The following is a 27,726-nucleotide window of genomic DNA, read 5'->3' as shown; positions in this document are numbered from 1 at the left end:
GAACGCTCCTCATCTCTCCCCTGATGGTCTGTGGCCCGCTTCTCCCTCACTCTCCCCCCACACACACCCCTAAACCTCAGTCTTTCTCCTGATGTATCACCCTGAGTCTAGATGTTTCCTTCTGCCCACCCCTAACGTCTCCTCTCGCTCGCTTTGCCCCGCACCCAGGTCAGGGAGCCCCAAGTGATGGCCAGTCTGAGTGACACCTCTAGATCTCCAGCCCCGGCCACCCCAGCCCTCCCTCCCCCAGCCCCTGTCACCTCCCTCCTGGCTGCCTCCCGCTGCAGCTGCAGCAGCCCGTTGCCAGGGCAACCACAGCTGGCTGGGTGGGAGCCCCCTCCACCCCATCCCCCTTCTCCTTTCCGGCTAGGCTGGGAGGAGCTGGGACAAAGCCAGAGAGGGGCGGGTGCGGGGGAAGAGGAGCCGGAGGGGCCGGCTCAGTTGCTTCTCCCCCAGCGAGGGCCCCCCATCCCCGTCGTGGTGACACCCCACAGCAGGCTGGAGAACAGGCAGTCGTGGCAGAGGGGTCAGGCCCGGTTTAATACACAGAACAAGTTAATTCACAGCAGAGGCAGGCAATAAAGGAGACTCTTTACAAGGAGGGGTGCTCCTGGATGGGGGGAGACCCCCAAGCCCACCACCTCCCCCATTTGCAGTCTCAAGTTCCCTTTTTTTTAAACCCGAACGACAAACACACACAACCACAAGAAACAACCACACCCCCTCGCCATCCCCAAAATGGCCAGCGAGGGTGGCAGGGGCAGCCCGGCCTGGCCGGGTGGGGAAGGGGGGCCGGGGAGGGGGAGAACGAGTCCATTGCAGTCTGTGCTTCTCATTCCAGCGGGCGCTGGGCAGGGACCCGCCTTGCCCCGCCGCCGGGCACCACCCCCAGCCCTGGCGGGCATGCGGTGGGCACAGGGCAGGGCTGTCAGGGAGGGGCGGGAACAGAGTTCGGAAAACCATGGTTCACATCATGCAGTATCCACGGTGGGCACCTGGAGCGGGCGGGGTGGACACCATGCCCGCTCAGCGTGCTCACGACGGGGGGATGGTGCCCACCTTGGGTGGGGAGGTGGGACAGCTGCAGCTGCAGAAACGGGGGGGGGGGAGGGGGCGCCAGACAGGAAGCTGGCAGAGACTGGTGCCCAGTGGACGCGCTCGCAGTGCCCCTCCCTCCAGCCAGGCCTTAGCGGACTCTGTATATATTAATTTCTTTTTTTTTTTTTTTTAACTTTTTTGTCTTTTTCTTTAGAAAAAGGCTCTGTCCAAGCCCCTGGCTGGCATCCACCCCCCTGTGCCCGCCCAGAGGCGGGGTATGGCTTTGAGGGGAGCGGAAGTTCCTGGTGCCCATTTGCCAAGGGGTGGGGAGGGAGGCAGGGAGAGGGGCCCTACTGGGCCCACCAACCCACAGGGCCAACATTCCGCTCGCACAGAGGGGAGGGCGGCCCGGCCCCCCCACCACTGTGGGACATCTGGGTGGCGAGGGCGAGAGGAGGACCCGGAGAGGCAGGTGGGAGCACCACCCCAGAGGCCCAGGAGAGGCAGAGCCAGGCCTAGGTGAGGGTGATGTAGGCAGAGGCCTTCTCTTTCAGGTGCCGAAGGCAGAGGTGACAGCTCCAGCTCCCTGCAGGGACAGCCAGAGGACAGAGTCAGGCCCAGGCCCGGCCGCCCCCTCCCCCACGCGCGCGCCTGCCTCTTCTCTCACCTTCCGGGGGCTCCGCCATGGGGGGACTCAGGCAGTACATGTGGTAACCCCGATCGCAGTCGTCACAAAACAGCAACTGGTCCTGGGGGGTGAGACCCGCCCAGCTGGCACCCTGGGGGCACGGGCACCAGAAACCGGGGTGGGGGGCTGGGGCAGGGGCTCGGGTCCCGGGGGCAGGGGGGAAGCAGTCCCTTGCAAGAGGTCTTGGCACCTTGGACTCGTGGCTGGGCGGGGACGCCTGCAGGCTGCCGGCAGGCCACCTGCGCTCTGTGCATCTAAGGTGACCTCACTGTCCTCTGAGGTGACCGGGTAGCAGCCCTGGGAGCCCTGGGAGGCAGGCACTACCATTGTCCTAGCCGGCGGCCCTGGGCGGCCACGTCCCCTCTCTGCGCAGTGGGCCAGGGCACCTACCTCTGGGTCAGAGAGGAGGTGTGGAGGGGAAGGGGCCGGGCCAGCTAAAGGACGCAGGCTACCAGTAACAAGGCATGCACATGACTGCTGTTCACGCTCAGGGGCTCCGGGAAGGCGTTAGGCGCCAGGCGGGGAGGGCCGCGGGGGCGTGTCCTGGGGGAGGTGGGGGGGCACTCACGTCGTTCTCCGAGGTGCCACACAGGCTGCAGGATTTGCACTCGATGCACTGCCAGCGATAGGTGCGCACAGCCGCCGTCATGTTCACCGTGAACTGTAAACACGAGGGGTGTCCTGGGGGCCGAGGGCGGGGTGCGGTTAGGAGGACCTCGTCCCCTGGCGAGGAGAGGGTTCAGCCCCGACCCCCGCTCATTAGGCTGGAGTGAGCTGCTGTGGTCCACAGACTGACCCTGCCCCTGCCCCTGCCCTGCCCTCAGTGCCCGGACACCGGACGGCAAGCAGCATTACCGTGGCCATCACCGGCTCCTACCCCGCCGCCATGGCAACCACACTGCTCCCAGAATACCATGGCAACCGCATTCCATTACCCACAGTGCTGTGGCAACCACTTTCTACCGCCCACAACACCGTGGCAACCACAGTCTGTTAACCAACGCGCTGAGGCAGCCACGTCCCGTTACCCACAACCACAGCCGCTCACCGCAGTGACGTGGCGGCCACATCAGCCCCGCCTGCCACAGCTGGGTCCCCACACCTTGCTTCCATGCAGCCAAGGCCCATTCCATGCGACACCCCAGCAGCCGAGCTGTGACTGACTGACAGTGGTGTGCAGTGCTAGTCTGTCCGCCACTCCCCGGGGGCTGACACCCAACACACCTGCTGCCCGCACAAGGACACCCCATTCTACCAGATGGCCGCGGCGAGCCCAGGTCACCACCCACCGTGTGGAGGCAACCACAGACAGGCCCCTGCCCACAAGTCCATCTTGGGAAACCACACTCCGTTAGCCACGGGTCTGCGGCGGGCACAGCCTGGAAGCCACAGTGGCAAGCCATTACTCCGCTACCCACAATGCCTTTCTCACTTCACTCGGTGTCATGATAAGCACATGGCACTCCCCCAGTGCCGTCCAACCACACGCCACTATTCCCCAGTCGGCGACCCCAGTGGGTTTGCCCAGCCTCAGCAGCCAAGTTAGCTCCAGGGCCCTGCAGCGCCCCCGTGCGCCCAGGGTGCTCTGGGACCCGCCATCTCCGCCCGGGACAGGATCACCTGATCGCCCGCAGTCCGCGCAGGAGATGAGGTCCTCTGGACACCCCGTCTTCTTGGAGCCACCCAGGCAGAAGTCGCAGTAGCCGTTGGGGATGACGGTGCCGTCAGGCGCCTTCTTGGCTGAAAGAGCAGAGCGGGGCTGGGCACAGGGCAGGCGGGGCGCCCGGCAAAGGCGGCTGCAGGGGGAGCACGCTGGAGTGGGGGGGCACGCAGGGAGCGGCCCTACCTGTGTGTTTCCTTTGTGCCTCGGGGACCCAGGCCAATTCTTTGTAAAACTCTAGGGGTGGGAGGGACAGAGAGAGGGGCTCTCACCGTCTCACCCTGCCCCCAGCCCCAGGCTGCGGCCCGTAGCCAAGAGCTGGGAGGGGGCAGATGAGTCCAATCAGGCCCCCCAACTCTGAGGCGACCAGCCTGTCCTGTTCACCGCTAAGAATGTGGGGGGCGCGGCTTTCAGGAGGGCTGCTGCCGCCCGCTGCCGCCGGCTCACGCACCCATCTAGCTGATGGTGCCCAGCGCTCTCATGGAGACCCACGTGCAGGGCAGCAATGCCCAGGTGCCGGCATGGGGGGACGCGCGTGGGCCAAGGACACTCGCCCTGTCCCCCAGGAGCGGGTGGTTGGCGGTTTCCGCCCTGGTCAGGCTGAGCCTCCACCCCTCCCCCAGCGCTCAGCTGTCAGGCTGGCACGGGATTGGCATGGGCGGGCACCAAGGGCTTCCAGGCCACAGCCCCTGCCCCTTGGCCTAAGCCCAGCGGGGGTGTTGGGGGGGAGAGAAAGGGAGGCAGGGAAGGAGGGGAGTCATCTCTCACCCCCTCCCCAAGCTCTAATTGAAACAATAAATCAGCCCCAGAAATATTGCGCCCGGCCGGCCGGGAGAAGGAGATGGTTGGTTGCCATGGCAACCCCAGAGCCCGCATCCCCGCGGCCGGTGGGGGAGGGAGCCCTGCGCTGGAGGTTTTCCAGAAGGGTCTCCTGTGCCCCCCCCCCACCTGGCCACCTGCTCACGTTTGTGGTTGTTCTTCCGGTGGAAGGGCAGGGCATGGCGCTCGGCGTTCTCCTCTCCCTCCTCCTCGGCCAGGTGGGTGTGGGTGTAGTGGTAGCTGAGCCCGGGGCGGTTCTTATACCGCTTGCCACAGACTGCGGAGCGAGCAACGTGGGGGGCGGGGGAGGGGGCGGTGAGGCCCCTGGGCCCACGCCGCCTCCACCCTGACCTCCAGGGTCACACCACCCCCCTCTGTCCAAGCCCTGAGACCCCCCCCCGCCCCCACCGACCCGGGTGTGGCACAGGAGGGAGAGGGCCGGGGGGCAGAGGTCTCTGGGCCCCGCTGCCTCCCTCTTGCGAGGACTCACTATCACAGACATACGGCTTGTCTCGGTCCTCCAGGGAGGCGGTGTCCTGGCGTTTTCGGAGGCCCCCGATGCCGTATGCCTGGGGACACGGTGACGCGTGAAGGCCGGGAGAGTCAGGGGGCGCGGCCTTCATTGCTGGGACTTAAAGGCACGTGGTAGTTGTGCAAAACCTCCTAGCTGTGGGGCCTTGGGCCTCGCTGGGCTTCGGTCCCCTCACCTGTAGTACAGGTAGGAAGCGAGCCCTAATCTGTCGTGCAAGCTCCGTTTTGCAAATGCCCTCATCTGCAAGTACACGGGCCTCGGTTTCCTCCTCTGTGCAATGGGTCTAAAGCCCCCTGCTCCTCAGGCTGCTCGGGGGGTTGAATACAGTCGGGCTGGAGGCAGGGTCGGAGCGCCATGCAGGTGGAGCAAGAGGACAGGGAGAGGCTTGGGGGTGCGGGCTGATACCTTTCCTTTGGCCCTGTTCTTCCTCCTGGGAATGTCATCCTCCAGGTCTTCCACCTCCAGGTCATGCGGAAACTCCAGCAGCTGCTGTTTCTGAGCAGTAGGAGAAAGACTGCGGTGGAGAAGGCGGAGAAGGCGGAGAGCCCGCGCCGCCCTGGGGCACAGCCGGGGCTTCCAGACAGAGGCGGCCTGGGCGGGCGTGTGGCACAGTGGGTGCACCAGCACAGTGCCTGGGCCCCTGCCGCCCACGTGGGAGCCTCAGGTGGAGCTCCGGGCTCCTGGCCTGGCCTGGCCCGGCCCCGGCTGGTGCAGGCACTTGGGGAGTGGGCCAGCGGGTGGAAGACCTCTCTCTGTGTCTATTTCTGCCCCCTTCTCCCTCCTCTCTTGCTGGCTTCCGGAGTTTTTAGAGAGAGAGAGGAGGTCGGGAAGGCTGGAGATGGGCCTGGCCCAGGGCCCCCAGGGGGCCCGCAGGGGGCACACAGGGGGCCCATGGGGCGGGCGGAGCCCCACCTGACAGTCCAGGGCGGCCTCCTCCTCCTTCAACTCCATCTTCTTCTCCCCCGTCTCGGCGCACAGCAGAGCCTCGAGGACCGGCCCCTCCGGGAGGCCGCCCTCCTTCTTCAGGGGCGCCTCACAGTCTGGGGACAAGGCCACGGGTCAGGCGGGAGGCTGCCCGTGCTGTCTGCGGGAAGGCAGAGGCGACCCCGCACGCAGCCTGCCTGGGCAAGGGGAAGGCGCGGCCGCACCCCCCCCCCCACCTGCCACGCTCCGGAGCGGACCGGGCCGGGCCGGAACCTGGGGTACTCCCCGAAAGCTTCACAGAAAGACTCGGTCGGACCATCACACACCCAGACCTACAGCCAGACGCTCGCGAATACCTAGCTCCCCGCGGGGCAGACCCCAGCCAGGCCTGGGACCCCCTGGGCGAGCGGAGATACAGAGACACCGTGCTAAGGTACGCAGTGGCACCCACGGGGTAGACACAGGCCGTCTGCGACAGTCACACAGAGCAAGCAACACCTGCAGACCAAATGCACCCTAACACTCCTAAGAGATACAGCCAGCCCCGCGTGTATTCCTGGACACATGGCACCCGCAGGTCCTGAGAGGCGGGCCAGCAGCTACTCCCAGTCCACCTGGGGGAGGTGGACTCACTCAGGCCTGATCGCTGAGCGGGACACACACACACGCACGGACAGACACACACAGGGGGACGCTGCGACACTCGTGGCTCCATACAGACCTTTGGATACCCCTGGACAGGGAAGAGAAACAGCCAGAAACTGGCGTGGCCGGACGCCCTTACGAAGAGGGGACGTGCTGACGCTGATGCATGCAGAAACACGCCCATTCCACGGACACTAGCCACAGGCTCCCAGGTATCCCAGAGCAGGTGCACGCTCCCAGGACAAGAGGGGCGCAGACGCGGGTCGGCCAGACACAGCAGAAGAACAAAACTTCCCCATCCCCTTGGGAACACCCGGAGCCTTAGCCCGGCCACAAGTGGAGGGCATGGCGCCCACTGCGGAACACAGAGCTACCAGTGGGTCCTCGGGGAACCCGCAGAGGGAGACCCAGCAGGCCAGAGAGAGCCCATGTGCTCAGACAGCCTCCCAGGTGTGGCTAAGCCCTCCAGCACACTGAGGGGCTGGGCGGGGTTGGGGGTGGGGTGCTCAAGGACTCAGAGAGAATGCAGCACCTCTGGACCAGCGGCAGGGCGCCCACACCCTCACTAGGAGGAAGGAGATCTGCGCTCGGACACCGGCCCCCACCCGCGCGCGAGGACGCGCCGCACGCACCGATCTTGTACTCGCAGGGCCGCAGGCGCGGGTCCTCCAGGATGTTGAGCCTCCGTTTCTTCCTCCAGCAGCGGGCAGGGTACGTGTAGATCTGTCCCGGGGCCAGACCTGGAGAGACAGCCGTGGGGGAGGACGGAGAGAGGGAGAGGGAGTGAGCGAGCGGCCCCGAATCCAGCGGCCGCCCCGCCCCGCCCCAGCCCGGCCTCCCTCGCGCACCGGGCCCGCGGTGGGTCTTCTCCATCCAGATGTAGCAGTTGTTCTGGGCCACGCCGGTCTGCGAGTCGAGGAAGGGCAGGCGCAGGCTGCGCTCGGCGCACAGGCGCGCGTTGTAGCTGCGGCAGTGCTCGATGGCCTCGCGGTAGAAGTCCTCGCCTAGGCTGCGAGGGCGGCAGCGGGCGGGCGGCTGTCAGCGGGGGCAGCCCTGCCCCGCTCCCCGGCCGCCCCGCTCCCCGGGCCGCCCTGCCCTGCTCCCTGGCCCGCCCTGCCCTGCTTGCTCCCGGGGGGGACGTGGGGCTGCCCCGTCCACTCTCACCTCGCCCCTCCTGGACCCAGGCTGGGGTGGGGGGGCGGGACACGGCGCCAAGGGGCCCCCAGTCTGGGGCTTACGCAGGCCTCCAGCTCAGGAGATGCCCACAATATAAAACGGACAAAAAATACACCAGGACCCATCCATACGTGAACACACAACCAAACGAATCACACACTCACACGGGCTCCACACACAAAGAGACGGATTCAATACTCACAAAGGAGAATCACAAATCTCACACACGTGCACACACAGATATCCCCGGAAAAGCACACATATCCCAAGTGACCTGGTGTGGAAAGAGACAGATCCGTGCACAAGTATGTGTCAGGTATCCGAAGACACACAACACAAACAAGCCACCCACAAAGACTCACAAGGTAGACTAGGCCACATCACACGTGCGCGCGCGCACACACACACAAACTTGTGCACCCAGAGACACACACAGATGCACAAACGTCAAAAGAGAGAGACTGTAAGACAAATGGCTCCCAGGCATTCACCCACAGTATCCAGACACACAAATCACACACACACACACATACCAGACACACAATATACAAAGAAATCACACGGATTCACACAGGTACACACATACACACTCACAAATATGCACGATGTAGAATTTGGTATCTAAAATAGCACATAGCCAAAGACACACACACACACACACACACACATCAAATCCACCAACATCACACAACAATTTACAGAAAAGTGCATGCATGCCTGTCTACAGCTCCCCAAACACAGGACACTAGATCGTGGGTGCCATCCCGGAGGGGTGCACACACGCTCAGAGACCCAAAGATGTCCAACGCGGAATAAAAGAAATCCAACACATATCCAGACAGAGCCACACACACATACAGAGAACTCTCGCTGTCGCTCTCTCTCTCGCTCTCTCACACACACACACACACACACACACACTCCACATCCCAGACAAAGGTGGTGTGGACTTCACTGGAGTTTACCAAGGCCCCTCCGTTCCCCAGGCCCTTTCCCCCTCTCCCAAACCCGGGGGTCGCGAGGCAGGGGCGATGACCCCTTTCCTGGAAAGGACCAGAGTCGGCCCTAGCCCTCCGCCCCTTGCAGAGCAGCGCGCCGGACACCATTCTTGCCGGAGACCCACGGTCACGCACACTCGCACCCCCACGCAGCCCCGCACCCGGTGACAACCCCCCAGACACCCCCTCGGCCCCACCCCCAGCCGCCACACACACACGCACACACAGGCACACACGGGCACACATGCCTGCGCAGACCCGCCCGCGCGCCCGCCCGCGCCTCCCGCCGGCCCGCACCACCTCAGGGGGCCGGGGATGACCGTGGCCATCTTGCTCCCCGGGTCCTGCCCCCAGCAGGTCCCCGCCGGGTCGGTCCTCCCAGCGGTCGGGCGGGCGCTGAGGCCGCCCATCCATTCATTCCCGGGGGGCGGGAGCACGCGGGCCACAGCCAATCACGCCGGCGGGGCGTGCCCGCGCGGCCCATGCTGGGAGTTGTAGTCCCGGGCCCGGGCCCGAGCCCGCGGCGACCGGCGATGCGGAGGCGGGGCCCAAGGAGCGCGCACAGTGTGGCTCGCACGCGCCGTCCTACACACCTCCCCGTCTCACGTGCACAGCCTCACACGGGCACACACAGCCCCGCGCGCACTCCCACGTCAACGCCGAGAATTAGGCACACCTTGGATGCCGGTCCCTGGACCCCGCGGGCTCTGCAGAGCCCGACCCCGCCCCACTCGTGGCCGGCACCCCACCCACCCTGCTTAGTTCTGGCGGGCACCGGTAACCACACCTCTCGCTGGCCGTGCCCTTTGGGTCTTGGGCAAATGACAAGCTTTCTGGACCTCGGTTTTCGCTTCATCCCATTCGATGCCGGATGGGATGGTTGTGAGGGTTGATGTGGGTGTTTTAAAGGGGACGTGACTGCGGAGGGAGTTTGGGAGAGCAGTTAAGACACCTCTTGGGTCGCCAGCACCCACACCCACACCCACACCCATACTGGAGCTGGCTGCACTCTCCGTTAGAGCTTCCTGCCAACGCACACCCTGGGAAGCAGCAGGTGGATGGCTCAAGTATTTGGGTTCCTGCCATGCACGAGGGAGACCTGGATGGAGTTCTGGGCTTATGGCTTTGGCCTGGCCCAGACCCAGCTGGTTCAGGCACCTATGGTGTGAACCAGCAGATAGAAGGTCTCTCTGTCTATTTCTCTCCCTCTCTCTCTCTCTAATAAATTTTATTTTTTAAATAAAAAAAAAATTTTTGAAGAGGTGCCTGGCAGATAATGAGAACTCGATAAACTCATTTTAGGAAGAGGATCTGACCTGCACTAAGAAGTAAAATGGTGGGGCCGGTGTTGTGGCTCAGCGGCTTAAGCCACCACTTGTGACTCCAGCATCTCTTATCTGAAAGTCAGTTGCTCCACTTCCGATCCAGCTCCCTGCCGCTAAGGTGCCTGGGAAGGCAATGGAGGGTGGCCCGGGTGCTTGGGCCCCTGCACCCCTGTGGCAGACCAGGGTGGGGCTCCTGGCTCCTGGCTTTGGCCTGGTCCAGACCTAGCTGTTGTAGCCACTTGGGGAGTGAGCCGGTGGGTGGAAGCTCGCTCTCTCTCTCTCTGCCCCCCATCTCTCTCTCTGTCACTCTCTTTCAAATAAATAAATCCTTTAAAATTATTTATTAAAAGAAGTAAAAGAGTGATCACTGTTAAGAAGAATCATGCATGGGTGCTGATTCAAGACCCGGCTGCTACACTTCCGATCCAGCTCTCTGCTGTGGCCTGGGAAAGCAGAGAAAATGGCCCAAGTCCTTGGGCCCCTGCATCCATGTGGGAGACCCAGAAGATCTCCTGGCTCCTGGCTTCGGATCAGCCCAGCTCTGGCCATTGCAGCCGTTTGGGGAGTGACCCAGTGAATGGAAGACCTCTCTCTCCCTCTCTCTCTCTTTCTCTCTCTCTCTCTCTCTCCCTCTGTCTGTAACTCCGCCTTTCAAATAAATAAATAAATCTTTTTTAAAAATGAATAAATGAGCCGGCACCACGGCTCACTAGGCTAATCCTCTGCCTGCAGTGCCGGCACCCCGGGTTCTAGTCCCTGTCAGGGTGCCGGATTCTGTCCTGGCTGCTCCTCTTCCAGTCCAGCTCTCTGCTGTGGCCCGGGAAGGCAGTGGAGGATGGCCACATGGGAGACCAGGAGGAAGCACCTGTTTTCCTGGCTTTGGATCCACGCAGTGCACTGGCCACAATGTGCCAACCATAGCAGCCACTTGGGGGGTGAACCAACGGAAAAAAGGAAGACCTTTCTCTCTGTCTCTCTCTCTCACTAACTCTGCCTGTCCAAAAAAAAAAAAAAAATGAATGAATGAATCATGCCTGCACATAGTGTGCTCCACAAATACCACTGAGCACGAAGCAGGCACAGCTCTGTCCTGAGTTAATCCTATTTCGTACCTGTTTTTCAGATGAGGAGTCAGGTGGTCACAGGGAAGTGACCTTACATGCCCTCAGCCCCTGGGGACTGCTGGGCCAGGCCACTAGGGAAGGATTCATGCACCTGGACTTTGATCCCTCACCTCCTGGGTCACACACACACACACACACATGCACACACACACACACTCAATCGACCCTAAGGAATGCCTAGAAGGTGAGCTGACACACTAAGGCACATTCTCCCGTTTCTCTCTCTCTCTGTCTCTCTCTCCACACACACACACACACACACACGCACACGCAAACGCATCCCCCCTTCAAGAGCACCCTAGTTTGAGAGGCTGAGGGAAATAAACACGCCTGCACACCCCTTGTCCACTAGGGGGCGCTCCAGCGCACAGACGGGGCGGGCCAGTCTTCACCTCCTTTGTCAATTGGTCCCCTCCTCCTTGAGCGAGATCCACTCAAGGCCTCCGAAACTCGTGGTCACCTACACACACACACACTTCTAGTCCCTCCATAAACTCTCCTCCATCTAAGCCAGGTAGGGCCTTGACCCGCCCCTCCACCAGCCGCCGACGGGAGGGGTCGGGTGTCTGACTCACATCTGCTCAGAGGACTAAGTGGGACGCGCTGGCACCCCAAGCTCACTCTGGCCTCCAGGCTCCTTTAGTGGCCACCAGACACCTGACCCACCATGAGCCCTGCCCCCCAGACCCAGGCTCAGCACTCTTGCTCCACACACCTGCAGCCACAGCCTGACCAGCCGCCTGCGGCCCCGACACAGCACACTCAGTTTGACCCAGTGTGGCCTGGGTGTAGAGACCAGGTCACCTCCCAGAGGTCCTGGCCCACCAGCGGGATCTGAGCCCACAGACCCAGGCTGGCCCTTGCCTGACCTCAGTCACCCTCAGACCCCTCCCCTCCCACGAGCTCCCAGCCCTAAGTGGGTGCTGGCCCCAGGAGAAATCGTTACTGACCAGTACTGATGAACCAGTGCTGACTGGACTAATCATCACTGCGTTTAGCCAGGGTCAGGCTCCGCACCGATGGCTTCCCAGTGATCACCGTGTTTAAGCCTCGCTAGGCCTCACTCCCGGGAGTTAAGAACCGCTGTAATCCCCAGTTCACAGATGGTAACACTGAGGCGCGTGGGGGTGGGGGAGAATTAATGGCTTGAGCTGGGTTCTGAACTCCCCAGGGGAAAGGCACTGGCCTGGCCCCTGTGGCTGACCTTGGCCTCCAGGCACCTGCAAGGAGTGGCACCCTATTCCTAGTATTCCTCCGAGGGCCTGAGCCAGGGCCAGAGACAGGGCCCTGAGGGCCTGTGGATCCCATGACTGCGCAGGAGCCCCATCCCTGCCTGCCAGTTTGGGGGTGTCCCTCTTGGGTCTGTCTGTGTGCATGCCTTGGGGCAGGAGAGGAACAAGCGGTTGCCACCCCCACGCACCACCTCGCACTGACTCTGCTCGCACAGCAGGTGCGTGCTGCCAAAGTCCCTGCCCCTGCACAAACCCTGCTCGGCCACCTGGCACCCCCAACCCGGAAACCAGGGGCCAACAACTGGAGGGCCAGTGGTCCAGCCACCATACAGAGTCCTCATTAGGAGGGGTGCACTCGCCCACCCCCAGCTCTCCGCGCTCAAGGTCAAGGCAGCCAGCGCTGGGGCTTGGGGGCAGGGTGGGGGAGGTAGCCCCAGCCCCTTTGTGCGGCGCCGCCAGGCGCTCGCCCTCCGCCTCCTCCACCAGGCCCGGGAGGAGGGGGAGGGGAGAGAGGGCGGGAGCGGCCGCACGCCTGCCACTCAGAGCTGCTGTCACCGCCTGGGAAAGGGGGTGGGGGGCGCCAGGACCCAGGAGTCCGGGATCCCGAGGAGGGAACCAGAGAGAGGTGGAGAGGGCGAGGGACAGCAGGCGCCAGGCTCGGACCCGGGCGTCCTTATCCCAAGCCACGGGGCCGAGAGGAAGCCGGAGGGAGGCGGGCGTGGAGAAGGCAGGGGTTCCCCCGAGACGGAGGCGCAGCCCTCCCGAGGGGAGCCGAGACGCTCGGGCTGGAGGTGCACGGGCCGGGAGAGAAGGGAAGCCGCGGCCCCAGGCGATCGTGGCGTCGGGGCTTCTGGGTGCCGGGGACCCGGGGAGCAAAGGGGACTCGACCGGGGGCCCCCGACATCCGAGCCCCCACCCCGAGGCCAGCAGCGCCGGGGTCGCGGAGAAGGCGGAGGAGGTGTAGAGAAAGATGCTCGGGCGAGGAGCGAGGGGGTGGTGGGAACCCCGGAGACTCAGGTCCGGACTTGGGCGTTCGCGCGTCCAGCCCGCTCCGGGGCGGGCCCGCCGCCCCCAGAGACACCGCGCAGCAGATGGAGGCGGGGAGGGAAGCCCCCACCCCCAGCCCGCGCCACATTCCTTCACTGACAGCGACAAAGAAGAGGCGCCCCCGCGACCCAGGAGGGGCTCCCGTGCCCAGCCCCCGGAGGGGCGGCAAAGGGTGACAGTCCTCAGAGGCACGGGGGCGCGTGGGGGGACCCCCATTCCACTACCATCCGCGCGCTGGGTCCCCCTCCCCAGCCCCAGGGAGGGCGGAGGAAGGGCTGGGGTGCGGGGACTCCGGACCCGGGTCGGGACAGCGGGGACACTCACGACTTGAGCGGGTTCTGAATGGCGGTAGCCATGGCCCGCTCGGCTGGGCCGCCTCCGGCCCGGGGCGCCGCTGCCGCCGCGCGCGGGCCCAGCCCGGCCTGCGCCGCCCGCTCTGCCGCCCAGCGCGCTACGATTTCATTCATTCTTGGGGCTGCGGCGCGAGCGGAGCGGGGCGGGCCGGGGGCGGGGCTCGGCCAATCCCCGCGCCTCCCGGCGCACGACGGGACGTGGAGTCTAGGGGCGCGCGGCGGCGCCCGAGGGCGCCCCTGCCCGGACTACACGTCCCAGGGGGCGTCAGGAGGACCGCGCGCCCATTGGCTGCCGGGGATACAGGGCGGGGCGGGGCTCCTCCCGGAGCATCCTCTCCCCCTCCCCGGGGGGTGCTCTGTTCCCAGCCCGGGCTCTCCATTCCCGGGTGGTTCTGAGTCTCCCTGGGGTCTGTGGATGTCCCCAGGATCTGCGGCGGATTCTTGTCTGAGTCTACTTATCGGGGCGTCTCTTCGGGGTAAGCCAGTCTCTGACAACATGGGGGCTCATCCAACGCCTTTGTTCGTGTATTGACTACATGTGCCAGGCACTGGGAATGCAGCAGCGACCAAAGTCAAGTCGTTACTCTCAGGAAGCTGACGTTCTAGTGGAGAAAGACGATTTTAAAATAATAATAATAAAGGGATCTTTTCAGAAAATGCTGAGTGCTATAACAGAATTAAAATAGATTAGTTTGGGGGCTGGCGCTGTGGTGTAGCAGGTAAAGCCACCGCCTGCAGTGCCGGCATCCCATATGGGCGCCGGTTCAAGTCCCGGCTGCTCCACTCCTGTCCAGCTCTCGGCTACGGCCTGGGATAGCAGTAGAAGATGGCCCAAGTCCTTGGGTCCCAGCACCCACGTGGGAGACCCGGAAGAAGCTCCTGGCTCCTGGCTTCGGATCGGCGCAGCTCCAGCCATTGCAGCCATCTGGGGAGTAAACCAGTGGATGGAAGACCTCTCTCTCTCTGTCTCTGCCTCTCTATAACTCTGCTTTTCAAATAAATAAATAAATCTTCTTTAAAAAAAATAGTTTGGTTTGGAGGAGTGGCTGCACAGAGCGGGTGACTTTTGAGTTGAGCCCTGAAAAGTTGCCAGCCACGCATGACAAGTGGAAGAGCACAGAGGCCCTGAGGTGGGCACAGGTGCTTTGTGCAGAGCTGAGTAGGAAGACGTAGCTGGGGCGGGGGGGGGGAGGACCCACCTCCTGAAGGACCATGTGGGCAGCTGATTCTCTCCTAAGTGCAATCAATCATCCCCTACTCTCCTCTTCTTTCTCACATGCGCACGCACACACACACACCCAAGCCCACCAGCAAATCCTGACCTCTCTACAATTCACAGGGCAGGTCCAGCAACCCCCCATCCCTGTCCAGCATCGTCCCTGCATGGATCATGGTGGCGGCTCCATCGCTGCTCTCCCACTGCCCCCCAGTCTGCTCCCACGGCGGCAGACAGCTGTCTAAAACACAGACGCTCAGGCTGAAATCTCCCCTGGCTGCTTTCACCTTCGGAGCCACGCGGAGTCCTCACTGTGCCTTCAAAGCCCTCCTCTGTCCCCGACCTGTGCTGGGTTTCTGGCCTCGTCTTCCTCCTTCCATCACTCGGGTGATCTGGCTCCAGCCCCACCAGCCTCCCTGTGCTCCGGCTTCAGCCACAGGGCCTCTGCACTTGCTACTCCTTCTTCCTGGATTGCTCCTCCACCCCCTCCCCCAACGCACACACCTCCTGCGTGACTCCATCCCTCACTTTATTCGGGCCTCTGATTAAGTGTCGCATCCTCAGAGACAGCCCCAGCTGAGATAGCAGCCTCTGGAGCCAGTGCTGTGGTGTAGCGGGTAAAGCCTCCGCCTGCAGTGCTGGCATCCCATATGGGCACCGGTTCAAGTCCCGGCTGCTCCATTTACGATCCAGCTCTCTGCTATGGCCTGGGAAAGCAGTAGAAAATGGCCCAGGTCCTTGGGCCCCTGCACCCATGTGGGAGACCCAGAAGAAACTCCTGGCTCCTGGCTTCAGATCTGCACAGCTCCGGCTGTTGCAGCCAGCTTGGGAGTGAACAGCAGATGAAGACCTCTCTCTCTCTCTCTCTCTCTCTCTGCCTCTCCTTCTCTCTGTGTTTAACTCTGACTTTCAAATAAATAAATAAATCTTAAAAAAAAAAAAAACAGCAGCCTCTGTGTCCCCTTAAACACCAGTCACAGTTGGCTATCATACTATATATCCATCGTATTATATGTCTGCTATCATAGCACAGAGCTATTTGGGTTCATTGTTGGTCTCCACCCATTAGGACGTCAGCTCTGTGGGGGAGGGGACTGTTGGTCCAATCACTGCTATCGCCCCAGTGCCTAGAACAGCGCGACAAATCCTAGGTGTGCAAAGTCATTTGTTAAGTCAACAAATGAGTGCTTGTACTCCACACCCCTCCCCACCGTGCATCCGGGAGGCAGGCAGCCAGCAGGGAGAGAGTAGGTGGCCCCGGGCTGTGTCCTGGACAACCTGAGCTGGGGAGGATGTACTAGGGAAACCTTGAGCATGGAGAGCCTGGAGAGAAAGTTGCGATGCTGGAGGATTATGGTCCCCAGGTCTCTGTGCACCTGCCAAGGACACAGCAGTGATGCAGATGGCCCCAGACGCAGCCTTAAGCTCACTGTCCAGTGGGTGACAGAGCTATCACCAGGGGTCAGAGCTGCGACCGGGAGGCATAGGCAAAGGGGTCAAGGCCAGGATGGGGCAGGTACAGGCAGAGGGGTGGGGGCTGGGCTGGGATGCACAGGGAGAGAGATCAGAGCTGTGGTGGGGAAGGTAGAGGAGGTGGTGGGGTCCCAGAGGAGACCCCCGGCCCAGCCTGGCAATCAAAGAAGCCTTCCTAGAAGAGAGGGCACCTGCACTGCGGGTGAGTCCTTTTACATCTTGATCCCCTCACCTTTCCAGAAACCAAGAAGAGTCTCTGCTCTGACCTCCTGGGGCCCTGCTGCCTGCTGTTTCTGTCACTCTAGCCTTGGCAACAGCAAACCATTATCCTGGAAGTCTACAGCCTTGGTCACATCTAACCCTGGAACATAAGGGCTTAGCCACCAGAGGGCACTGAAACCCACTCTTTGTCCCGCAAAGGCTGCTCCTGGCCCCTCAGACCCAGGAAAGATTGCCCCCAGGCTTTGGGGGGGGGGAGACACTGCCCTGTACCTGCACCCCAGGCCCTGAGCACCTCCGTGCTCCCCTCACCCAGTGCCTGGGGGCCTGGAGTCCCTAGGAAACCTCAGTCCCGCCCCCCTCCCCCGCACCATGGGAGCTAGCTTAGGCCTCCATGCTGACCCCACTCCATCCCTCTCTCCCCCACTGACAGAGGATAAGGCTCTGCACTAGGCTGACCTTGGGCGGTCAGAGATGGCCTCCTGCAGTCCCCTGCCCGGTGTGGGGGAGGGGCAACAGTAAGGATGACGGGCAGCCCCCACCCCCTTAGCCTCCCCGCGTGTGAGGACGCTGCTGAGATTCTCCCACGGGTGACATCACAGAATCCCTCAGTCCATCCTTGGGGAGCACAGACAGCCCCTGACAGCTTGGGCTGGGCCAGGCCAAAGCTGAGAGCCGGGAATACCGCACATGCGGGTCTCCCATGTGGGCGGCACCTCTCAGGGTGTGCACCAGCGGGAAGCTGGATGGTAAGCATGGAGCAGGCGGGCGGGTGCCCCAAGCAGGGACCTGGCCGCTGTGCGCATGCCTGCCCCTCCCTGGAGGTCGCCAGCACCATTAGCATGGGCGGGCCTGGTGACGACCTCCCTGCCTCCACATGCCATCTCCTTATAAGGACACGGGTCGCCTGCTCCTGGGGGGGCCTCATCCTCACTAGTCTCAGATGCATCCCTCACGGTCGCATCCTGGAGTGGGGGGGGGGGCTCGGTGCACAGCACCTTGCTAACTGAGCTGTCTGGAGGAAGTGTTCCGATGTGTGGCTTTTAACTTTGAAACACACTACAAAACATGCCAGGGGCAGGCCTGTGTCCAGTGGTGGACATGCCAGGTGAGGGGCTGGCGCTGTGGCGCAGCGGGTAACGCCACCGCCCGCAGCGCCAGAAGTCCCATATGGGCACCGGTTCGAGCCCCTGCCATGGCAGCCATCTGTGGGGTGAACCAGCAGATGGAGGATCGCTGTCTCTCCCTCTTCCTCTGTAACTCTGACTTTCAAGTGAATAGATAAATCTTGAAAAAGAAATGATGCCCGTTGGGAATGGCTGTTGCAGGCATTTGAGGAGCGAGCCAGCAGACGGAAGATCTCTATCGAGTATCTACCTATCTTTCAAATAAATTAAAAATTAATATTGAGGGGCCGGCAGTGTGTCATAGCAGGTAAAGCCGCCGCCTGCAGTGCTGGCATCCCATATGGGCGCCGGTTCAAGTCCCGGCTGCTCCACTTCCAATCCAGCTCTCTGCTGTGGCCTAGGAAAGCAGTGGAGGACGGCCCCTGCACCTGCCTGGGAGACTGGGAAAGAAGCTCCTGGCTCCTGGCCCAGCTCCGGCCATTGTGGCCAATTGGGGAGTGAGCCAATTGGGGAGTTGATGGAAGACCTCTCTCTGTATATCTTCCTCCCTCTCTCTGTCTAACTCTGTCTTTTAAATAAATAATCTTTTTTTCCCCTAAATGTAAAAAATCTCCTGGATGGATGGTGGTGGACTGGATAGAGGGCAAGGGGCGTGACCCGGAGAGCAGAAAGTATGGATGGTGGAACCCACGTGGCAGGCACATGGCTGTTCACTGTGTATTATTTCAACTTATGTTTGAATTTTTCATAATAAACTGTTGGAAAAAAAGTGTTCCAGCTAATTAAAAAAAAAAAAAAAAAGGAACGAGGGGCCAATGCAATACAACAGTTTAAGCCGCTGCCTGCAATGCCAGCATCCGAGATCAGAACGCTGGTCAAGCCCCGGCTACTCCAATTCCAATCCAGCTCCCTGCCGGTGCACCTGGGAAAGCAGCAGATGGCCCACGTGCTTGGGCCCCTGCACCCACGTGGGAGACCTGGATGGAGCTCCTGGGTTCAGCTTGGCTCAGCACCAGCCCTTGTGGCCATCTGGGGTGTGAACCAGTGGGTAGAAGCCATCTCTCCCCCCTCCACACACACACGCTGTCATTCTGCTTTTCAAATGGAGCAGCTATGAACAGAAACGAATGGGCAGGTGAAAGAAAAGATACTCATTGTTTCTGAAACTGATAAAAGAATAATATTGAGAACATCAAAGAATCCTTATAAATCAGCTGGACGGCCACTCGCACCCCAAAAAGACGTGAACAGACTTTCAGGAGACTCGGGAAGCGGCGAGCTCGCCACCTGCCAGAGCACCTGCCCCTCCTAGTGGCTGGTGCGGCCCAGTGGGGAGCTGAGCGGCTTAGGGAACAGGATTGTTCGCCATGCGGCTGCCTCTGTGCCAAAAGCACGGGAACAGCCCAGGGGGGGAAGGAAAGAAAAAAAAAACACAACAAGAATCAGCAAATGTGCTCAAAATCATTCGTAATCAAAGAGATGGCAGTTAAGACAATTATGTGGGTGCTCTCCGTAAAATCCCTTCAAGTCTTCCGTGTGCTTGAATGTTTTCGTAACTAAATATGGGGGAGGGGGAATGAGACACAGCCTTGTCCCTGGCAGACTGGGGAAAACCAGGGGCTGGGTGATGCCAAGTGGCAGTGGAGGGCCTGGGCCCGCCTGCAGGTGGCAGGGAGCAGGGCTGGAGACGGCCATCCCAGGCGGCTAGCGGCCCTCTACCTCTAGGGTCAAACGTAGCCCAGCCACAGGCTGATGGCTCGGCCAGTGATGGGCCCCACAAGCATCGGTGGTCCCGTGGGGTGGTGATGGACAGGGGAATTCTTATCACCCAGGACACCGCGCTCCTCACGCGCTTCCGCTTACCCATAATGCTCAGTACGTGATGCGCTGTCCAGAGCTGTAGCCTGGAGCAGTAAGTGGACTGTTCCACGTAGCCTTGGAGAGCACCCACATAATTGTCCTGGTCTCCCATGTGGGTGCAGGGCCCAAGCACTTGGGCCATCCTCCACTGCCTTCCTGGGCCACAGCAGAGAGCTGGCCTGGAAGAGGAGGAACCAGGACAGAACTGGCGCCCCGACCGGGACTAGAACCTGGAGTTCCGACACCGCAGGTGGAGGATTAGAAAGCTTTTATTTAATAAATACAAATTTCATAGGTACAGCTTTAGGATATAGCAGTCCTTCCCCCTCTACTACATACTACATATATCCTTGTAGGGCATCCACAGCAGAAGAACTCAGTTTATACCTGGCTTCACACATAAGCCTCCAAGAAGGGCACCATTTTTCCCCACTTTATATGAAAAAGAGAGAGACAGAGAGGTCTTTTCTATCCACTGGTTCATTCACCAAAAGCCTACATAAGCCAGGGCCGGGCTAGGCCAAAGCCAGGAGTCCAGAGCCAATCTGGGTTGCCCGCAGGGATAGCAGGGATCCGGGTATTTGAGCCGTCATCTGGTGCCACCCAGGGGGTGCGTTAGCAGGAAGCTGGATTGGAAACAGAAGAGCCGGGACTCGAACCAGGCACTCTGGGAGGGGATGTGGGTGTCCCAAGCAGCGTCATATCGGCTGCACCAAATGCCTGTCCCGAGGGGCGCCTTTTGTGCATAGGTTGGGTTGGGAGACTGCGGTCCCCATGGTAACAAACCACCACAGGGCACCCAGCAAGGAGCTCAGATGAGACCCAAGAAGCCCCTAGCCTTGAGAGCTGTTCTACTGGCCCAAGGCGGTGTTATCCGCTCCAGCAGGGCCCCTGCAGGAAATGGGTTCCCTCAACCTCAGACAGCTGAGGAAGGGCCCTTCTACCTGGGGTGAGTGGCACGCGGCGGGCTCTGAGTGGGGGCCGGGGATCTGCAGACTCGTGCTCCATGATGCCCAGACCCAGGAGAGGACAGGACTGTCCAGTGAGTGACTGCAAGAAGGACTTCCTTCCCTTGCACCACAGGCCCCTTAGTACCCCCAAACAGAACCCCGCAACACCACTCTCAGATGAATGGCTGGTCCTCTCTGGCACCAGCTATATGTGACCATTGAAAGCTGCCATTCTATATGCGATCCCGCCCCCTGGCCACAGTGATTAGCTTAGAGACAGGGCAGGACCCAGGCTGGACCAATCAGGGTCCTTCCCTGGGATTTTTCTTTTTTTTCACAGAGGACCTAAAAAAAAGATGGGATCCTTAGTTCCATGATGAGGTCTGTTGCTCTCAACCAAAGAATCTTAGTGGACCTTCCATTCACTGACTTTCTGAATGTAGGCCCTACATGGGGTGTTGGGGCTGCAGCAGTGAATGTCCACCCTCCTGTTGGGAGATCTGACACTTTCAAGCCATGGGAGACTGCCGCTTCCAAGGCAGAAGCAGGGCTAAGAGAATGAAGTTGAAAGTCAGAGACTTGGGGTGTGCATTTGATCTAGTAGGATGCCCACATCCCAAATTGGAGTACTTGGGTCCCATACTTGGGCCTGGTTCCTGACACCAGCTTCCTGCTAATGCACACCCCAGGGTTGCAGCAGTGTTGGCTCAAGTGGCTGGGTTCCTGCCACCCCTGTGGGAGACCTGAACTGGAGTTCCTGGCTCCCAGCTGTCTGTCAGCATCTCAAAGGAATTCGAAGCCATCTTAAAAAGAAAGTCAGAGACTTGGACCCGCCCTTGTCTATGTGAGTGGCAGCTGTCTGGCTGCGGTTCAGAGTGTGGCTCACACACGTCACGGGTGACTGACCCTGGCTACGCCCAGTTTCCTCATTTGTAAAGTGGAGTAACAGAACTCACCTCATTCATTCATTCAATCATTCATTCATTCCTCTATTCTGCAAATATTTATCCAATACCTACCACTGTATTTAAGGCCTAGGAATCCTCCAGGGGCAGGTGTTGTGATGCAGCAGGCTCAGCTGCCTGTGGGAGGTCCACACCCCACATCGGAGCACAAGTTCAAGTCCCAGCTACTCCAGACTTCCCATCCCGTTTCCTGCTGATGTGCCTGGCAGGCAGCAGGTGATGGCCCAAGCACCTGGGTCCCCGCCTCCCATGTGGGAGACCCTGTTCCCGGCCCCAGCCCCAGACACTGTGGCCATTTGGGGAGTGAACCAGCAGTTGGAAAAATTTCTGTCTGTCTCTGTCTCTCTGTCTCTCTCTCTGTGTGTGTGTGTGTGACTCTACCTTTCAAATAAATAAATAAATATTTTAGGCCGGTGCTGCGGCTCAATAGGCTAATCCTCCGCCTAGCGGCACCGGCACAACGAGTTCTAGTCCCTGTCGGGGCGCCGGATCTGTCCCGGTTGCCCCTCTTCCAGGCCAGCTCTCTGCTGTGGCCAGGGAGTGCAGTGGAGGATGGCCCAAGTGCTTGGGCCCTGCACCCCATGGGAGACCAGGAGAAGCACCTGGCTCCTGCCATCGGATCAGCGTGGTGCACCGGCCGCAGCGCGCCGGCCACGGCAGCCATTGGAGGGTGAACCAACGGCAAAAGGAAGACCTTTCTCTCTGTCTCTCTTACTGTCCACTCTGCCTGTCAAAAATAAAAAAAAATATTTTAAAGGGGGGGACCAGCAGTCCCCTGTGCCCCTGGAGCCACTCAGAGGAAGGAGACAGGCACCAAGCACACGCTGAAATAGGTTCAGGGCTGTGTGCACTCCTGACTCACAGAGTCGCCCACATAATGAACACGGCTGCACCCAGCTCGCTCTGGGTGAAAGGGCAAAGTTCTCGCCTTGCGGAAAGCCCCAGAGGCTGGTGCCCCCTGGCCTCCCTGGCCTCACCTCCGCCCTGTCTCCAGGCCCCGGGCACGTGGCTCTGCTCCCCAAGGCCTTTGCTCTGGCCGCTCCTGCCCAGCTTCCCCCAGATGCTCACGTGGCTCTGCTCAACGTCGCCTCCCGGGTGACTGCTCTCTGGCCTCCTGCGTTTGTGTCCCGCGCGCGGCTGCTGTGAGAAAGGACCACAAGCCACACAAGCCACTTTACAGCTCTGCAGGGGTGCGACATGGGGCTCACGGGGCTAAAATCAAGGTCTCGGCGTGGGGACTGTGGCCCCAGTGGGTTTAGCCACCGCTTGGGACACCCACATCCCAGGCCACAGCACAGAGCTGGATGGGAAGTGGAGCAGCCGGGACTGAAACCGGTGCCCATATGGGATGTCGGCACCGCAGGCAGGGGCTTTACCCACTACGCCACAGCGCCGGGCCCGACAGAGAAAACCTCGCATCCGCTGGCTCACTCCCCAAATGTCCAAATGCCCACAGCTTCTAGGGCTGGGCCAGGCTGAAGCCAAGAGCCAAGAACTTGGGCCATCATCCACTGCCTCCTGGCTCCTGGTTCCCACCTGGCCCAGCCCTGGGTGTTGTGGGCATTTGGGAGTGAACCAACAGGTGGAAGACCTCCCCTCTCACACATTCTCTCTCTCTCTCTCTCTCTCTCTCTCTCTCTGCTTTTCAAATAAATGAAGTTAAAAATAGATAAAATAAAACACAATAGAACAGAGAGTTCCCTCGCCTCACCCTCTCTCTCCTGTGAGGACGCAGCCGGATGATGCTGTCCGTGCTGGGTGCACACCCAGGCCGCCAGCGCTTCCATCCTGCCTGGCCGTCCCCGCTCCCGGAACTCCGAAAAATCAGTGTTGATTGTGGAAGTGACTCAGTTTATGGTGGCTTGTTATAGCAACCTGAACCAAGACACTCTGGCTACATTGCAGCTACGTCAAGCTGTGTTCCGGACAGCAGCCATCACCAATGGTCTCCTTATCTGTCACGGGGCTGGGGGGCGGGGGGGCTGGCTTAGCGAGTGCTTCTCACTCAGGGTCTCCGGCGCCATCACACCATCGTCGCCAGATGGGGCCCAGTGCTGAGGTCCCTCCCTTCAGTATTCCTCGTGCACCTGCCCGGGAGGATGCTGGCTGTGGACTCGGTCGGAGGCTTCTCCTTGAAGCAGACCAAGCAGAAGCCATCACTGACCAAACCACTCAGCACCCACCAGCGTGTTTTATGTGTCGGAAACAAATTATTGGGGCTGGCGCCGTGGCATAGTGGGTAAGGCTGCCGCCTGCAGTGCCAACATCCCATATGGGTGCCAGTTTGAGTCCCAGCTGCTCCACTTCTGATCCAGCTCTCTGCTGTGCCCTGGGAAAGCAGCAGAGGGTGGTACAAGTCCTTAGGCCCGGGCACCCGCCTGGGGGACCCAGAAGAAGCTCCTGGCTTCAGATCAGCACAGCTCTGGCCATTGCGGCCAACTGGGGAATGAACCAACAGATGGAAGACTTCTCTCTCTCTCTCTCTCTCTCTCTCTCTCTCTCTCTCCTTCTCCTGCTCTCTCTGTGTAACTCTTTCAAATAAATCTAGAGAAGAGAAGAGAAGAGAAGAGAAGAGAAGAGAAGAGAAGAGAAGAGAAGAGAAGAGAAGAGAAGAGAAGAGAAGAGAAGGACATGCCTAAGGCTGTGCCTTCAGGACCAGGGGACTGAGCCACCACCTCTTAAAGACAGTTATTCGTCTTGCTTATCTAAAAATGCAGAGACAAAGAAACAGAGAGACCTCCCACCCACTGATTTGCCCCACTGATGCCCGCAACAGCCGGGACTAGGCAGGGGCTGAAGCCAGGAGCTGGGAGCCCAAGCCAAGTCTCCCACGCGGGAGGCAGGGATCCAAGCACTTGAGCCATCTCTTGAAGCCGGTTCTTGAATCCAGGCACGGCAATATGGGACGCGGGCATGCCAAGCAGCTAAGTGCTGTGCCTGAGATACCATCCTTTGTGGCACAGCAAGTTAAGCTGCCGCCTGCCACACCAACATCCCACATGAGTGCCAGATGGAGTCCTGGCTGCTCTGCTTCCAATCCAGCTCCCTGCTAATGCGCCTGGGAAGGCAGTGGAAGATGGTCCACGACCTTGGGCCCCTGCCACCTACACAGGAGACCTGGATGGGGTTTCTGGCTCCTGGCTTCTCTGCTTAGCACCATTTGCTGCCATTTGAAGAGTGATAGAAGATCTCAATCTCTCTCTCCCTCTGTAGCTGCTTTTCTTTTTTTTTTCTTTTTCATTTTTAATTGTCTTTATATACAGAAGATCAACTCTATACAAAGTAAAGATTTCAACAGTTTGCACCCACACAGGCACACAAAGTATAAAGTACTGTTTGAAGACTAGTTTTACCATTAATTCACATAGTACAACATATTAAGGACAGTGATCCTACATGGGGAGTAAGTGCACAGTGACTCCTGTTGTTAATTTAACAACTGACACTCTTATTTATGACATCAGTAATCACCCGAGGCTCTTGTCATGAGCTGCCAAGGCTATGGAAACCTCTTGAGTTCACAAACTTCGACCTTATTTAGACAAGGCCATAGTCAAAGTGGAAGTTCTCTCCTCCCTTCAGAGAAAGGTACCTCCTTCTTTGATGGCCCCTTCTTTCCACTGGGGTCTCACTCACAGAGATCTTTCATTTAGGTCATTTTTTGCCACAGTGTCTTGACTTTCCATGCCTGAGAAATTCTCATGGGCTTTTTAGCCAGATCTGAATGCCTTAAGGGCTGATTCTGAGGCCAGAGTGCTGTTTAGGGCATTTGCCATTCTATGAGTCTGCTGTGTATCCTGCATCCCATGTTGGATCATTCTCTCCTTTTTAATTCTATCAATTATTATTAGCAGATACTGGTCTTATTTATGTGACACTTAATCCTATCTTTATGATCAGTTATGAACTCAAACTGATCACTTTAACTAGTAAGATGCTATTGGTACCTGTCAACTTAATGGAATTTGGAGTCCCATGGCAAGTTTTTAGCTTTACCCTTAGAGATAAGTCCAAGGGAATGTATGCAGAACTGTACATCTCCTCCCTCTTTTATTCCCACTCTTATTTTTAGCTGGGATCAATTTTGAATTGGATTTAATGTAACTGCTTTTCAAATAAATTGATTAATCTTTTTTAAGCACTTGCCTGGTATCAGACTTTTTAAAATATGCATTTATTTACTTGAAAGCCAGAGTTCCAGAGGGAGAGAAGGAGAGACAGAGAGAGCGAGAGCGAGAGTGAGACAGACAGAGAGAGAGAGTCTTCCATCTGCTGGTTCACTCCCCAAATGGCTGCAACACCCAGGGCTGAGCCAGGCCAAAGCCAGGAGCCAGGAGCTTCCTCCAGGTCTCCCAAGTGGGTGCAGGGGCCCAAGCACTTGGACCATCTTTTGCTGTTTTCCCAGGGAGCTGGTGCAGAAGTGGAGCAGCCAAGACTCGAACTGGTACCCAAATGGGATGCCAACACTGCAGGTGGTGGCTTAACCCACTATGCCATAGCACTGGCCCCTGTAGGGCCGATCTTACATCACCCATTCTAAACCCTTCGCTAAGAGTCTGGCTGTCCTCCTTATTACGAGGGCCAGAAATGTTTGGCCCACATTCCAGCCTCATGTGGGTAGCAATGATCATCCTACCTAGCAAAGCCGCTGGTGCTGATCACAGATAAAGGTGGGCGGGCGTGCGCTCTGAAGGAACGACCTCTGGAGAGAGCCTTTTTATTTTTTCTCAAAAGAATGCCTGAGGACTGGCATTAAGCAAAACCAGTTAAACTGCCACCTGCATCACCCGGCATCCCACATTGGAGCGTTGTCTGCAGTCCCGGCTGCTCCACTTCTGATCCAGCTCATTGTTTATGGCCTGGGAAAGCAGCGGAAGATGGCCCAAGTGCTTGGGCCCCTGCACCCACCTGGGAGACGGGATGGAGTTCTGGGCACCTGGCTTCAGTCTGAACAGCCCTGGCCATTTTGGTCATTTGGGGAGTGACCCAGAAGGCGGAAGCTGGCTCGCTCTCACTCTCTCTCTCTCACTCTCTCTGCCACTCTCCTCTTCAAATAAAAAGTATCTTTAAAAGAATACTTGGTGGGGCCAGTGTTGTGGCACAGCAGGTTAAAAACCTGGCCTGCAGCGCCGGCATCCCATATGGATGCCGGTTTGAGACCTGGATGCTCCACTTCCCAGCCAACTCCTCACTAATGCGCCTGGGAAGGCAGCGGCAGATAGCCCAAGTCCTTAGGCCCCTGCACCCACGTAGGAGACCCGGAAGAAGCTCCTGGCTCCTGGCTCTGGATTGGCTCAGCTCTGGCCGTTATGGCCATTTGGGGCGTGAACAACCAGTGGAAGGAAGACCTCTGTCTGTCTGTCTGTCTCTGTAACTCTTTCAAATAAATAAAATAAATCTTAAAAAAATAAATAAATAAAACCTTGGTGTCTGATGCGATGCTGTACCAAGAGGCAGTGGCTTCCACCCACTGATTCACTCACCAGATGCCAAAGCCGAAGCCTGGAGCTTGGAACTCCGTGAAGTCTCCCAGGAGGGTGGCAGGAACCCAGCTCTTTGAGCCACCACCTGCTGCAGCCCAGGGTGCGCCCGAGCAAGAAACCGGAACAGGGCGCGGGGCCGGGCACGGAACCCAGGCACCCCAACCCGGGACGTCTGCACCGCCGGCTCCTCCGCTTTGGCGCCCACTCGCTACCGGCCCGCAGCCTGCAGGGGACGCCCACGGCCGCTAGGGGGCGCGGAATGCCCGCGTCCGCACCCAGGGCCCGGCACCCAGGGAAGGCGGCTCTGGGGCGCGCGGGGACCGCACCCGCGCGTGCCGTGCGCCCCGCGCCGCTCGACGCGGGCCAGGAGCAGATGTTCCGAGGGTGGCGGAGTGTGGGCCGGACGTGAGAAGTCGGCGACCGTCTCAGCGAGGCCGTTTGCCTTGTCTGGGGTGGGCCGGGGCGGTGTTGGGGGTCGGCCCTGGCTACGCGGCGCTGGAGAGGGGATCCACGCTGGCTTGTAGCTGCAGAAACCAATGGCAGGATGATTCCAAGAAATGGATGCAAATGGCGGCTTTTGCAGAAAAGAGGAAGCGGGAAGCCGGCGGACAGAGCCTGGAGTGGGAGTAGGAGGGGAGAGTTGTCTGACCGCAGGCTGGGGGGAGCGCTGGCCTTTGTGCTCAGCGCCTTGGGCTGTCCCAGCCTGTGATTCAGGGTGCCCCAGGGACATTGTTGTTTGTTTATTTGAAAGGCAGAGCGAGAGACATTTTTCATCTGCTGGGTCACTCTAAATGCCCATGACAGCTAGAGCTGGGCCAGGCCTGAGGCGGGGACCCAGATCTGGGCCAGGTCTCCCACAGAGATGGCAGGGG

At 59.8% G+C, this 27,726-nt stretch overlaps 1 protein-coding gene across 13 annotated transcripts; it reads right to left on the bottom strand.

The window, feature by feature from the left end:
- Positions 1-513: 513 nt before the first annotated feature.
- Positions 514-27,048, bottom strand: DPF1 (double PHD fingers 1). Of its 13 annotated transcripts, XM_070062264.1 has the most exons (13): positions 26,855-27,048; positions 22,440-22,511; positions 7,155-7,315; positions 6,939-7,046; positions 5,650-5,777; positions 5,143-5,232; positions 4,696-4,774; positions 4,351-4,482; positions 3,573-3,623; positions 3,347-3,466; positions 2,295-2,407; positions 1,706-1,817; positions 514-1,624 (listed from the first exon to the last, which is right to left on the bottom strand). In XM_070062264.1, exons 3-13 carry the CDS (start codon positions 7,177-7,179, stop codon positions 1,554-1,556), a joined length of 1,029 nt encoding a protein of 342 aa, XP_069918365.1. In that variant the 5' UTR covers positions 7,180-7,315; positions 22,440-22,511; positions 26,855-27,048; the 3' UTR covers positions 514-1,553. The 13 variants fall into 13 exon arrangements, with proteins under 13 accessions (XP_069918365.1, XP_069918366.1, XP_069918354.1 ...); XM_070062265.1 differs by lacking the exon at positions 22,440-22,511; XM_070062253.1 differs by lacking the exon at positions 26,855-27,048 and having other exon boundaries at positions 22,440-22,643.
- Positions 27,049-27,726: the final 678 nt, after the last annotated feature.

The sequence above is a fragment of the Oryctolagus cuniculus genome, chromosome 18 (genome assembly GCF_964237555.1).
Source record: "Oryctolagus cuniculus chromosome 18, mOryCun1.1, whole genome shotgun sequence".
NCBI classification, from domain to species: domain Eukaryota; kingdom Metazoa; phylum Chordata; class Mammalia; order Lagomorpha; family Leporidae; genus Oryctolagus; species Oryctolagus cuniculus.
The sequence above is the reverse complement of the archived record's forward strand: the minus strand, read 5'-3'. Positions and strand labels throughout refer to the sequence as shown.